Source organism: Eucalyptus grandis, chromosome 4 (assembly GCF_016545825.1).
Source record: "Eucalyptus grandis isolate ANBG69807.140 chromosome 4, ASM1654582v1, whole genome shotgun sequence".
NCBI classification, from domain to species: Eukaryota; Viridiplantae; Streptophyta; class Magnoliopsida; order Myrtales; family Myrtaceae; genus Eucalyptus; species Eucalyptus grandis.
The window spans coordinates 34287040-34301805 of record NC_052615.1 but is presented as its reverse complement, the minus strand read 5'-3'; the positions used below and the strand labels follow the sequence as shown (position 1 = coordinate 34301805).

At 40.9% G+C, this 14766-nt stretch overlaps 1 protein-coding gene across 1 annotated transcript; it reads left to right on the top strand.

Annotated features, from left to right (window-relative positions):
- The first annotated feature begins 8585 nt into the window (after positions 1–8585).
- LOC104418964 (monooxygenase 2) lies at positions 8586–11618 on the top strand. The gene is made up of 7 exons (XM_010030452.3): positions 8586–8604; positions 8913–9037; positions 9186–9332; positions 9976–10044; positions 10225–10390; positions 10554–10782; positions 10894–11618. The coding sequence occupies exons 2-7, from the start codon at positions 8964–8966 to the stop codon at positions 11427–11429; spliced, it is 1221 nt and encodes a 406-aa protein (XP_010028754.2). The 5' UTR covers positions 8586–8604; positions 8913–8963; the 3' UTR covers positions 11430–11618.
- The last annotated feature ends 3148 nt before the right edge of the window (positions 11619–14766 follow it).

Sequence of the window (14766 nt, the reverse complement as noted above, 5' to 3'; positions counted from 1 at the left end):
GAAAATAGTTCGTATATGTACAAACCATTCCCTTCCACTTCTCTTCGCCTCACATTGAAGCAATTACTTTCATTCCAAAAGAAAAAAACTTAATTATTTCATTTATCTAACATTATGCTACTTAAAATTATTTTAAAATTGATTCATGTAATATATAATGATGTCATTACTAACTATTAATATATGTGGAATAATTTCAATTACTTAATTCTGTATGTTGACATTAAAATAAAATAAAAAATATTTGAACTTTTTTAGTATAGATTGAAAAGAAACATCGTTCCTTTTGTTCTTATGTGTCACCTAAAAACATTTTGCAATACATATATGTATGAATTCTCTTCCTCACATATCTCTTAGAAAAAGCTTTGCCGCCTAACATAGATAATACATATTAAGATCATTTACTTGGTTCAGTGATGCTAGACTATATAAATCATACATATCAATGAAGTTTTTGATATATAAGAAATCACAAGTTTCAACTTTTGAAATGTTTTTAACCTTATGTATCTTTGAAATACTTAACTTACAACCATGTTGAAATAAGGGAAAAGTTGTCCAAAAAGTCTTCAACCTATTGCATGATCGCCAAATCAGTCATAAATTTTTTAATTTGGCTAATATAGTTCTAAAGATTTGGACAATTTTCTAAAGTAGTCATTCAAACCAATTTTAGTTGGATATTGCTATCATCAACGTTAGCCCATATGGTACAGTTGGCACTAACATGAATGATATTTGTAATTTTTTTTTTTAAAATTTTCTTAACTTTTTCCTTCTTTTTTTTTCTTTTTCTTTTCTTTACATTTTTATTTCCTATTTGCCTTTGCTAGGGCCTCAGTGATGGCCAACGAGGGACACGATGCCCTTGCCTATGGCCCACCAATTAGGGGTGTCAACAATTCGGATTTCCAAGAAATCCGAACATAATTGTTAGGGTGAGTGTTTGAACCAAACTAAATATGATCCAAACCGAAATCGGTTCGGTTTTTCGATTTTCCTCCTTTTTTTTTTTTTTTTGGCCCATTTCACAAAGTAAATTGTGAGGTCTTCACGTTCTGACATTGAAGGGGCCTGTTTTTTTTTTAAAAAGGTACACACTCTGCTCGCTTGAGAGGAGATAGCCAGACAGTCGAGAAAGAGAAAGAGGGACAACACTGGGTCGAGGATCAATGCGGGTGCTACTAAAGGATGACATGACGACGAGCTTGGATGTCGCTAGTTGCAGTGGATCGGTGGCCGGAGATTTATGGTGCGAATGGTAACGTTTCTGTTCTTTTTTTGTTCCGGGAACGAAACAAAAAAAAGTGTTTTTGTTCCGGGGAACAATTTTTGAACAAAAGAACGCGTTTGGTAACGTTTGCTCGGGAATAAAAAATGAATAGAAACACGTTTGGTAAATTTTATTCTTTTTTTGTTTCTTTTAATTTTTTAAACATTTTTATTTTATTTTTTATTTTTTATTTTTTTTTCGGCCGGTCACCGGCCTCGGCGACTCGGCCAACGGGGCCGGTAGCCTCGCCAGATCCGGCGAGGCCGAGCGTCGCCGGATCCGGGCGAGCTCGAGCTCGCCCGGCCATGGCGAGGCTCGGCCTCGCCGGATCAGGGCGAGCCCGAGCCTCGACGGTCGGTCGCCGGCCATGGCCAAGGCCGGCGACCGGCGAAAGAAAAAAAGAAGAAAAAAAGAAGAAAAGAAGAAGAGAAGAAGAAGAGAGAGAAGAGAAATGTTTCTTCAAGAAATGTTTACGGAGTAAGAAACAACAAATTGTTGTTTCTTTTTTGTTCTTATTTCGTTCGAAACGAAAAAACAAAAAAAAAGAACATAAACGCAACCAAACGCGTTTCGTTCTTTTTGTTCTCGGGAACACTTTCCGTACAGAAGTGTTCCGGAAACGTTTCTAAGAAACTGAAACAGCGTTGGTGAAACACTAGTCCCAAGAAATGACATTTTACTGCTCTTCTTTGGCGTTTTCCTCTTTTTTGTGTTCTCTCCACTCTAACGTTATTCTCTCTTCATTTTGTCTTTCTCTGTATGTGCAGGCAGACTTCTTTTTTTTTTTTTTTGTGAAAGTATCCCCCCTCCTTGTAGTCTCTATCTCAGTTTGTTCCCCTCTCTCAGCTTGCTCTTGTGCTTTAACCCGACAGCAACAGCTCCGGCGACCACCACCACGACAGATCAACCCCTGTCTAGTTGAGCCGGTCTTGTTGCCAAGCTTTCCGGCGAAGTCTTGCAAGGCAACTAGTAACTGAGACGATTTTACTGTAACAAGGCGCAGTAATGGAATGGAGAAGAAAGATGAACATTAGGGTTTCTTGATGGCGATTTTGAGAGGTGTGAGTAAGGAGAGAGAATGTGTAAATTTCAGTTCGGTTAACCGAAATGAACCAAAAAAATCTAAATCGAAGAAGAGGGCGTTATTTTTCGGTTATCCAAACCAAAAATCGAACCGAACTGAAAATGCAAGAAATTTTGGTTCAATTTCTGTTTTGGTTTGGTTCTAACACTCCTACTGCCAGCCATTGCTGAGGCCTTAGCAATCAACAGAGGAAAATAGAAAAAGAAAAGAGAGAAAAAAGGAAGAGGATAAAAAAGAAAATACTTCGAAAATTTAAAAGAAATTGCAAAAATTGTCTAGATCACGCCGGCCATCCTAGCTATGCCATGTAGAACAACTTGGATAATCGACGCTAATTGAACCATCAATAACTTAAAATCAAAATTGGCAGGAAAAACTACGGTGAAAAATGTTGATCAAATTAAAAAGTTAAAGATTGAATTGAACCAAACAATAGATTTAACGTTTTATGGATAATTCTCCTTGAAAATAAGATTCGTGTGCTAGCACACACGAGTATGAACACTATTATTGAACTAACATTTAAAACGATAATGTGCTAATGGGATCTTCGATAATGCAATGCAACAGACTAAATAGGAATCAGCTACATTACTAGGTTAGATAGACGAGTGTATTAAATTCAATAAAGGACAAGCCTTAGTAATGATTAATGGGCCCATGTGAGGATAACATGTCCACCCAAAAAGTATCAAGTGACTCTTATATGAGGCCGAACCAAATAGGATCTCATAAGGGGAATGATTGCTTAGGCCCGATAGGGGAAAAATTGTTTAAATAAAAAATGCCTCGAGCCACAAAGGCAATGGGAAAAAAGCACAGTTGGTTTTGGTATCAACTAATACATTAGACTAGAAAGAACAAGTCAATAGCCGAGGTGGATAAAGTAAGAACAAGAACTACTAACTCACCATAAATATTTGGATTAATGCCCTGAAAAATCCCAAATTGATACACGTGCGATAAATTTATCTCAAAATCTCTGAGTGTCTCTAGGCTCTGAACTAAATGGCGAGTGGTTTTCTGCTAAAAGGCTGTCCTTGAAGGGCTTGAACGGGTTGTTCGCCCACTGTGGGATGCATACCTGCAGGAAATTTACTCTCCTTCCCTGGTTCTAAGTCTAGGTCCATTCATGGTATCAGAGCCATGGTTTCGTTTTTGATGTTATCCATTCCATGCGCTTGATAGGTGAATCCAGAGCTGAGAAGATCTCTTCTCATCATGTCTACAGAACCAGAAATCTTCGAAGCACCAGTTTCTCTTGCACCTTCATCTTCATCTTCAACACCTCCAGAATTTCGAGTTTCCAATGCTTCTAAGATAGATTATCTCTATGAAGTCTCTCTTAGCGATGAAACAAAGATTTCTGAAACCCAACTCCCCCTCATGAACCCTTATTCTGCTTTCGCCAAACCAACCTCATCATTTTCACCCATCCGCTTCATCCGCCAGCTTATTCACCAAACCCCAAAGCAAGTAAAGGAGTACGTCCAGTCCTCCAAATTCGATCAGCATCCCATTCCTGCTACTGAAAAAGAATACTTTGTTACTCTCCAGATCCCTCCAGAATTTCCCGAGACAATGGGCTCAACAGGATACACTCATGTCCATTATGGAGCTGTTCATCTTGCTCTCACGTTCCACGGTCGTAAAGGTTTGCCAGTTGTGGCAAGAATAGCGTTGTTAGACACCAGGTTTTTACAATACCAGCATGCTTGCATTGGTACTATTCAAACTACTTTGAATGTAGAAACAATTTTTGTCACTCTGTACCCCAACTTCAACATCGCCCTTTCAAATCCCCAGTTACTTTCTTTTATGAAAGTCCAAGTTCAATTTACTGGAGCTCCTCAAACTGCTGACTCTGTAGCTGCAACACTACATTACTAGATGGTTTATCGAGTGCAGAACCATGCACTTGACCTCAACTTCAACAACGGTAATGAAGATGCCTTGTTCATCTCCATGCAGAATAACCAGGCATCCTGTATCCATGTTCCTAGACAGATTCCAAAGGATACGTTGGCTAAGCTCCTTCCAGAGACCTGGATTACCAACTACGAAAAGCTACATCAGCACAACAAGCCTTTCCAGTCTACGGACTCAGAGTTCGTAAGGAAAAAAGATGGAACTGTTTCCATCAAATTTGGCAAGGAAAAGGAAGAAAGTCCTTCTATCTTCCAAACCCTCTTCATGATTGAACCATGTGTTCCTCAATCCATTTCCAAGCCAGATCCAAAAAAACATGTTCGACACTTCGATGGTGATGGACATCCTGTTCATTACTATAAAGACAATTATGGTCATTGTTTTGGGATCCTTTCGCCAATGTTCCTCCGCATAGATTCTCTGACGAGGTAGACCTTTTTGCAAAATCTCCACCTCGACGGAAAAGGCTAAAGGATAAGATGTTCCAAAGGTACTTGGACGGAGATTCCTCCGTTGATACTCTTGGTGAATGTGATAAATACCAATTCATGGTTTCTTATGCACCACCTCCACCACGAGTCCGAAGACTACATTCCAAGCCTTACGGATCCACCAAAAACACCACCACCATCTCCTCCCTAGAAAAAGCAAGTCCTCTCTCCATTTTATAAGCCAATCCTTAAGTGGGCTAAGAAGCACTCTTACCCCCTCGAAGTTCCGGAAGAAGCACAACCCACTTCTTCTATCGCTATGTTTCGGGATACCGATTTTCCTCCTCTTGTCAAGGAAAGTTCTAAACTCTCATTCCGCTTGCGAAGAGTTTATTGATCCCCATGGTAGATACCGCCATGTTCCTAAAGTCCCTACTCCCACTGATGTGGATGAACATGGGAGACAGAAAAAAACCTCTGCTGCTGAAGCTGTTCTAAATTGGCAATCAGAGACTCTGTTGGCACAAAACAATGCCTTCAAGGCAATTGACTCCAAAATTGGAAATGTGCAACAAGATCTCCGAAGGTATGATGAAAGTACCAAAAAGATACTTTCTGAATTCCAGAAAAGGCTTCACGCCTTGGAATCAGGACAACATCTTGGGTACCATTATTTTGAAAATCCGAAGCCAGAAATAGAGAAGCTCAAAAAACAAATTCAGCTTCTTGAAGAAGGAAGGTTCAGACCGTTTGACCCATCGGCACCTCCTGTTAAAACCGGGTATTTACCCCCACCGCCACAAACATCCATTTTTGCCACTATTCCAACAGATCCTTACAGAAGAGAGCCGGATATGGCAGACATACGAAATTGCCTCAAAGCCCTACAGAAAGAAAAGGGGAAAGAAAAAACACCACCTACAGGATCAAGTTCCATTGTTATAAGAGAAAGGCCAGATCAGATGATGCTATCAAATCCATTAGAATCTTTTTTAAAGGATTTAGGCACCTAGGAACCTGACTCTGTTATCCAACAACCTGAACAACCTGATCCTCCCAATCTAGAAAAACAGACTCTGCTCCCAGTAGAACAAACTTCTCATGATACTGAAGCAGAATCTTCAGTATCCCTCTCCTCCTCTTCATCCTTCTCAATTCCTACAGTTGATACTCTTCCCATTGCACCAGTAACTTCATCAATATTCATGGCTGACCCCCTAGATGATGATATGGAATCAAATTATTCTGACCTAGAAATGGGTCAGACAAGCAATCCTACTCAGCATGTATCTATAGCATCAAAACAATTCTTTACCATTGATGATATTCCTTATCACAAATGGTCGATAAGGCTTGAAGAATTTCATACTTGGCTGAATACCCAGTCTATCACCAACCATGATATGAATGATGTCTTGTACAACTTTGTTACAAGATTCACAGGAAGCTTGAAACTCTGGTGGCAATCACTTTCAGAACAAGACCAGATCCATTTTCTGATGTCACCTAATTTCAGCCATGCCATCACTCTCTTATATCATGTCTTTGTGGGAAAACCCGGTGATCTTATAGAGATAAAAAGAAGAGAGTTTTTTTTTACCACCGCCCGTGGTGGCCGCGCGGTTAAGGCTTGGTACCCTCCACGCCAAGGGGAAGAGTTCGAGACTTCGTGGACGCAGTGCTTCAATGCTCAACGCGCGTCTTACCTGTGGATGGGCCAGCGGTGGGGGCCCTACCCATCCCAGGGTTTACTCTCCGCCGTGAAGCGGCGCACCTGGGTCACCAAAAAAAAAGAAAAAGAAAAAAAGAAGAGAGTTTTTCGAAAGACGATGCTGCTCTCAGAGGAAACATCTTGATAAGCATTACCGGATAATGCTTCAAACATTTTATCAAGTTGGAGCAAACCAAATCTGAAGCATGTTTTCCTTACTTCCATCCCGAAAGAACTATCCCAGATGGTTGAAAGATCGTTCTTTGGAAAACAAAGGCGAGTACAAGATATTCCATTGGGAGAAATACAGCAAGAAATCCATCTATGCCTAAAAGAATTATGCTTAAAACGCCAGATGGTCCGTACATACATCATCACGGATGACAAACGCCTTGAATCGCTTGCTCCGTTAGGAGTTGAAAATTAAATGCTCCAAGAAAAGGCGTGATGGTACATGTGGCAAGTATTCCGGAAGAAGAAACACTACAAGAAGTTTGGATAAACAAATCCAAACATGGCTCCAAGCATTTCTGGAAAAAGAAGAAATGGCGATACCTACGCAAAAGAAAGGATCGCACAAGCCACAAAAAATCAAACCGTTGCTACATTTGCAATCAGAAATGACATTTTGCCAAAAATTGTCCTCAAGCGAGAAAATGTCAGAATCATCTAATCCATCACATTGAGAATGAAATAGGTATTTCTCTTGAAAATGATGATATTGAATCCTTATTCTCGCCGATGAAGAACCATCTAAACAAACACTTTGTGCCATTCCTTCTTACCAAACTTAGGTGAGGAGAGTGGGGCTCGGAGTCCGAAGATATTTTCCATATATCACCATCATCCCAGAACCGAATCTTGACATATATTGTCCCCATTTCCCCGTAAAAATCCTCACATCAAAGTTTGCTAAACCTATCACATTGTTATTGCTCTCATCGACACAGGAGCAAGTTGTTCGTTCCCTTAAACTTGTGTATTTATGATAAATTTATCTATGTTAGTTTCTATTAAATTTTATCGTCAAATTATTAAGTTAAATGACACGTAACAGTTAACTGGTATACTGGTTTGGGATTTTACTCTCCATTTATTACAGTTAATTTTTTGTCGTATTAATCCAACGAATGATATATTTGTCACAAATGCATAAGTTTAGGGTTTTTGTGATTGAATAAATTTGTTTGGAATAAATTTATCACAAACATATCATTTTTGGATTTTTTTTTTTTATGGTTAGTTTGAACAAATTTATTACAGGTATATCAATTTGGGGATTTTTATGATCAAAAAATTAATTTAAAGTAAATTTGTGACACGTATATCAGTTTATAATTATTCATCATATCAAAAAAATATTCTGTGGTTCGTTAGTGCCACGTCATTAGCTGACGTGGCACTCACGAATTTACTGATACCCAATTAAAAATTGACACGTGGATGTTGACATGAAAATCTAAAAGGTTAATTTTTTTTTCTCTTTTCTCCTCCATCTTCGACCTCCGCTTCGCCTGAGCTCCGCCATCTCCACCACCCAAGTCGCCGCTGCCGCCACCGTCCCTAAACCACTACCCCACCGTGGCCGCCACGATTTGCGGCAAAGCTGTTGAGCTCGTCGCCGGCAGCCATGGACGAGCCAAGACTCGAGCTCAAAGCTGTTGAGCAGCAAATCAGATCTGGAGATGTAGAGGAGCGTTGCGGCAAAACAGATCTGGAGATGCAGAGGAGCAGTTGGCCATGGACGACTTCTCGGTCTGCGGCAAAGCTGTTGAGCTCGTTGCCGACAACCATGGACGAGCCAAGACCGGAGCTCGAAGCTTTTGAGCAGTAAACTAGATCTGGTTTGCTGCAAACCAGATCTAGAGATGTAGAGGAGCGGTCGGCCATGGATGGCTTCTCAGTCTGTGGCAAAGTTGTTGAGCTCTTCGCCGACAGCCATGGACGAGCCAAGATCTGGAGAAGCAAACCAGATTTGGAGATAATCTTCGCGTCCACTCTCTCCGTCATCTCGCTGGATTTGGAATTGAGGCATGGGCGGAGGAGACAGCCAAACTGGTTTGATGCGGTGCCGACAACTCCAACTCCGCTGGTGGCGATGGCAGAAGGAGCCTGGAGGGGCGGAGGTTGGGTTCCTGCGTGCAAACGGAAGAGGATGAAGAGGGAAATCTAGGTGGATTAAGGGGTTTTTAATTTAATTTTTTTAATGAAATGTGTCAATTTTTAATTGGGTATCAATAAATTCGTGAGTGCCACGTCAGATGATGACGTGGCACTCACGAACCACTGAATATGTTCTCATATGATATCAATCCTAGATATTTTCAACAAGTGCTGGTTAGTGGTTACTGTTTAGTGTTGACCAGACCAATTTACGTATTCGCTTCCGTCATTAGTGTCCTATCTGTCGTTGCATGCCGTCATCATCTTTCTAAAGTTTGTCTTCGTCGTCTTTGCCTCTTTTATCTCTCTTTATAGCAGATTTCACCGGAGAGGAGAGAGAGAGAGAGAGAGAAATCAAGCTGTTAATTCATGGAAGCAGTTGAAGACATAGTGATTGTCGGTGCTGGCATAGCAGGCCTCACTACGGCTTTAGGACTTCACAGGTGATTGTACTGGAATTGGAGAAGCTACAACTTGAAAGAGTCGTTCTCTAAAAGCTTCTTGATCTGCTGTCTCATTCTCACCCTCTTTATGTTTGTTAGTATGTCTCTGATATTCAGGAGAGTGCTAATAATCTGTTGTGTGTTGCAGGCTTGGCATTAGAAGCTTGGTTCTGGAGTCGTCTGATGGGTTGAGAACCATGGGGTTCTCCCTCACGACATGGACAAATGCTTGGCGGGCCTTGGATGCAGTCGGCATCGGAGAACCGCTCCGGCGACAGTACAGCCAACTTTTTGGGTGACTGAAGAAATCCTCCTCCTTGCTGTGGCTAAGATGAATAAATTTCTTACTCTCAGGAATAAATTCATTTGATAATTCCAATTAATTTGAATGTGTAGTGCGACATAGCATTGAACCCACAAATAGAGACATGAGCTTTTTAGTGATTGGATCAGCCTACCGTCTTACCTGACCACCTATTGTTTTTCACTCAGCTGAGCCCGCATCGAGGGCATAGGGCAGACAAGCCATTCTAATTTGCAATGACCATTGAGAAGCATTCTTACACGATCATGAAATGGCTTATGTTGACTTCCCGTTAGAATTTGAGCTTGTTATCAATGAGAATGATTTCCAAGCCTCATGCTCCCAGAAGTGTGAGTGTCTGTGGATGGTGATATTTCCTCTCGAGAGTTAGACATTTGTTCCAGCTTTAACAGGGAACGCAATAGGAGAGGGATTAAAGACATCCTGATATTGCTGAGTACCCACGCTAGAATTGAGTGAGCACCTTTACATGCCATCTGGATTCTGATATGCAACATATATCCATCAACTCTAGATGAAAAAGATGTTTGACATGATATTAATTCAACAGCTAGTTCCTTTTCTCGTTGCTCTGTGCCCAATTTGAATTGATATTTGAGAGGTTCTGGTTCAGGACGCAGACTGCTTCCACAGAATCTGGACTTTCTACAGTAGAGAGACAATTTGATGCCCCGGGGACACAGTTAAGTTGCTCAAATTCATGACAATTTATGTGACTTAAAATTGCTTTTGAAATTAGCCATTCAAATAAAACAGATCAATTCCTCACATTTCTTGCGCAAATTTCAACAGATTCTTAATTTCCTTTGTTAATGGTGTGTTATGGATGGCATGTCTTTTCAATTTTGTGCATCTATCGCAGACGAGGCCATGAAATCCGTTGCGTGCAGAGGAGAACCTTGTTGGAAACTCTTGCGAATGAACTTCCTAGCAGCACTATAAGGTATTCATCCAGGGTTGTGTCGATCGAGGAATCAGGCTACCTTAAGCTGGTCCATCTTTCTGATGGGTCAATTCTCAAGGCAAAGGTATTGCATCGCCAATAACCATTAATTAGGAAAATCTGCCAAGAGTGACAGAGATAGTTTTGCTCGAGAGAAGCCCCTTTTTCTATGCAAAATTTGCATGGTCTGAACAAGATGGCTACGGTTTAACTTTTCTTTATGCTTATGCTCTATATGAAAATGCTAGGTGTTAATTGGGTGTGATGGAGTGCACTCAGCAGTGGCAAAATGGCTAGGCTTCAAGAAGCCTTCTTTTGCTGGCCGATCTGCCATCAGGGGCTGCGTGTATTATGAGCAGGGTCACAATTTCGAGCCTAAACCCTTTCGGTACTTTGGTGAAGGAGTTAGATCTGGTGTCATCCCTTGCAATGACAAGTCTATTTATTGGTTCTTCACTTTTTCTTCTTCCAGCCAGAGTGAGTATCTGTACTTCCTTCGATATGAGTTGGCTTTTGGTAACTGTTAGATTCTTTTACTCTGCTTTTCATATTAGCTACAAGCAAACAAAGTCACTTTCCATAACGCAGATGAAGAGATGGAAGAGAGTCCGGCCAAGATGAAGCAATTTGTGTTGGGCAAGCTTGGAAAAATACCGGACAACATGAGAGCTGCTATCGAGAAAACAGAACCGGATGACTTTATCCTGTCACCGTTGAGATTTCGACCCCCATGGGAGATTCTGCTGGGAAACATAAGCAAAAATAATGTCTGTGTAGCCGGAGATGCATTCCACCCCATGACACCAGACATTGGCCAGGGAGGCTGTGCGGCTCTGGAAGATGGCATTGTCCTAGCGAGATGCCTGGGGGAAGCCTTGAGGGACAAGCAAGGCATGAGCAGTGAAGAAGAGTACAAGAGGATTGAGATGGGCTTGAAGAGTTACGCCAAAGAGAGAAGATGGAGAGCATTTGAGCTCATAAGCACCGCTTACATGGTGGGATACATCCAACAGAGCAATGGCAAGGTATTGAACTTCTTGAGGGAGAGAGTATTGGCCAGCTTCTTGGCCAGGCTGAGGCTGAAGATGGCGAGTTACGATTGCGGGAAGCTGAGAGCTTCCTGAACTACCCTGTTTGTTTACTTATCAATGTGTTTTGCGCGGGCATATACACGGGCCGATCTCATCATATAGTACCCTGTTTGTTTACTTATCAATGTGTTTTGCGCGGGCATATACACGGGCCGATCTCATCATATACACAATAATAATAAGGGAGAAAATTATGTCAAGTCGTGATTGGTTTGCTTCGTCTCTCAAATACCAGAGAAAGGGTTCTTGTCTATGCAGAGACAGCTTTGTGAAGTGAAGTACATAAAGTCCCATGAAGGAACTTTCATGTACGGTTTTAGGAAAATCAAGGAGTCTAATTCACATCTATATCATCAACTACCATTCATATGTCACAGGCCGAGAGATTCCTTGACCTCGGAACGACCCGCGGCCGCCTGGCAAGCGAATTCGCCAAGCCAGGTTTCTTCTATAGCTTGTTCCACGAACAATACAGTGAATGCTTCTTTGTGCGAGATTCTACCACGCCCAGCTTCGCTTGGGCGTCTAGTTCATCGAGTGAGACAGCAGATCTCTTTAGGCACAACAACTGATTTCGGCCTGCCATGGCCTCGTTAGGAAAATGGCATCAGCTCCCGACCAGTTTGTGCACAGGAGGCCTATCCGTCTTCAAAGCTCCTAAATGATATAATCCTTCTATCCTAGAACTCCTAGCACCAATCGTTCTGATGCCACTCTTACGGACCAATTGTGTTCTACCCTTTTGCCTCACACTCATCACCAGATAATCCCAAGTACCACTCACAAGTGTCACGAGTACGGGAGGATTCACAGACCATGACATTCTCCCCCACTCAATTCGCAACACCCTCGTTGCAATCTGCTCTATCGCTTCCTTGCATCCCTTAACCATTGATGTGCCACTTTTGGGATTTCACATCGAATGGTCACACTCGCCCAACAAAACCGGTTTTGCTCCATTGATAGCCTCTTTTGATCTCAGCCACTCGGCCTTTCTCGGTCACCTGCGCTTTCTAGCAAGTGTGGCATTTTTCGCTAACCACATCTTTTGGCAGCACCATTTCAGCCTAACCAGCATCTTGACCCCAGCAACCCAATAGATGTTCTTTTCTTGTTGAAAACACGGCAGTAGACCTCTTCTTTGTATTCACCCATCAATCCAGGAACGTTATCCCCATTCAGTGAGGATTCGGTTCTTCTTAGACTAGCTATCCACTCGGCAACAAGCCAACTCGTCCCAGTACCCAATGTCATCCTAGGAGCTGAGAGCCCCGCTACGTTTGGGCATCTTTTGGCCCCGGCAGATTCCTCTTCGCCCACTAGGACTAGTCCCACTCGGACTTATCTACTTGACCCGCATTGGAGCGAGGAGTCTGATTCTCCGACTCGCTCACTTACTGGAGGGATTCTTACTCTAATACCAATTGTCACGGGCCGAGAGATTCCTTGGCCTCGGAACAACCCGCGGGCGCTTGACGAGCGAAATTCGCTAGGCTAGCCTTTCTTCTATAGCTTGTTCCACGAACAATACGGTGAATGCTTCTTCGTGCAAGATTCTACCATGCCCAGCTTCGCTCAGGCATCTATTCCATCGAGTGAGACAGCATATCTCTTTAGGCACAACAACTAGTTTTGGCCTACCATGGCATTGTCAGGAGAGCGGCATCAGCTCCCGACCAGTTTGTGCATGGGAGGCCTACCCCGTCTTCAGAGTTCCAGATATAATCCTTCTATCCTAGAACTTCTAACACCAACCGTCCTGACGTCACTTTCACAGACCAGTTGTGTTCTACCCTTCTGCCTCACACTCCTCACTAGATAATCCCAAGTGCTACTCACAAGTGTCACGAGTACGGAAAGATTCACGGACCATGACACATAGCTCATGGTTTTGTATTTTTAGCAAATTTGTTAATGCTTCATTGACGAAAAGACTTCTCTGGCGGTTCTTCAGTCACAAAAAAAAAAAAAAAAAAAAAAAAAGACTTCACACATTATTTTATCTACCGGGCCGCTATAAAGTCAACACATCAAATCAACCATTCAAAATTCCAAATTTGCAACTAGAGAACCTTTTTCCCCGGATGGGAAGTTTGGTGCAATGTGATCAACTGTCATTCATTATCTTAGACAGCATTTGCTTTAGAGTTCGAAAAATGGAAATGTTTTTCACCATTTCAAAGGGGTTTGAGCCCATTTAAAAACTTATATTTAAATGTGTAGTTGGATGCTAAGACCAAACATTTGTCCCCAATAAAAATTTGACATAAGTATTTGAAAAGGCCAAAATAAGACCACAAAATAACAAAAGTTGATATCTAAACATATAAAGTTCTAGTCCGACAAAAAGATGACGGATTGGAACTTGACACCACTCCAAGAAAACGTCAAAATCACGGAACGACAAAGGAAAATATTACGGAAATGGACAAACCATTCCCTTTCACTTCAGTTCCAATCACATTGAGGCAATTACTCTTATATTAATAAGATAAACTTAATTACTCCATTTATCTAACATTAATGTTACTTAAACATATTTTAAAATTGATTCATGTAATATATAATGATGTCATTACTAATTTATTATATATGTGGAATAATTTTTTATTACTTAATCTTATATGTTGACATAAAAAAAGATGTGAAATATTTTAGTATAGAACGCAAAGAAACATTGTTCGTTTTGTTATTATGTGTCGCCTAAAAACATTTTGCAATAGATATATGTATGAACTCTCTTCCTTATATATCTTTCAAAAAAATCTTTGCAACATAACATAAATAATACATATTAAGGTAACTTACTTGGTTCAATGATGCTAGACTAAATAAATCATACATATCAATGTAGTTTCTGATACGTATGAAAACCGAGGTTTCAACTATTGAAATGTTTTTTTTAACTTATATGTATTTTAAATAAATTTACAACCACATTAAAATAAGGGAAAAATTGTCCAAAACTTCAACCTATTGTATAGTCGCCAAATCAATCATAAATTTTTCAATTTAGTTATTATAGTCCTAAACATTTTGATAATTTCCTAAAGTAGTTATTCCAATTAATTTTAGTTGGATATTGCCGATGTTGCAGTTAGTCAACATTGATTGTCTTATATGGTATAATAGATGTTAATGTGGATGATACATGTAAGTTTTTAAGATTTTTTTTAAGATTTTTTTTTTAATTTTTTTTGTTTTCTTTTTCTTTCCAATTTTATTTCCTATTTACCTTTGTTGAGGCCTTGGCGATGGCCAACAATGGCCACGATGCCCTTGCTTGCGGCCCGCCAACCATCATCGAGGCCTTGGTGATCGGCGGAGGGAGACGAAAAAAGAAAAGAAATAGAGAATAAAAAAAAAAGAA

Excerpts from the sequence above, each read along its gene's own strand:
- LOC104418964 (XM_010030452.3), top strand. The coding sequence starts at position 8,964 with ATGGAAGCAGTTGAAGACATAGTGATTGTCGGTGCTGGCATAGCAGGC. Across the intron at positions 9,038-9,185 it reads ACGGCTTTAGGACTTCACAG|GCTTGGCATTAGAAGCTTGG; the intron begins GTGATTGTACTG and ends TGTGTGTTGCAG. Across the intron at positions 10,045-10,224 it reads TTTGATGCCCCGGGGACACA|ACGAGGCCATGAAATCCGTT; the intron begins GTTAAGTTGCTC and ends CATCTATCGCAG.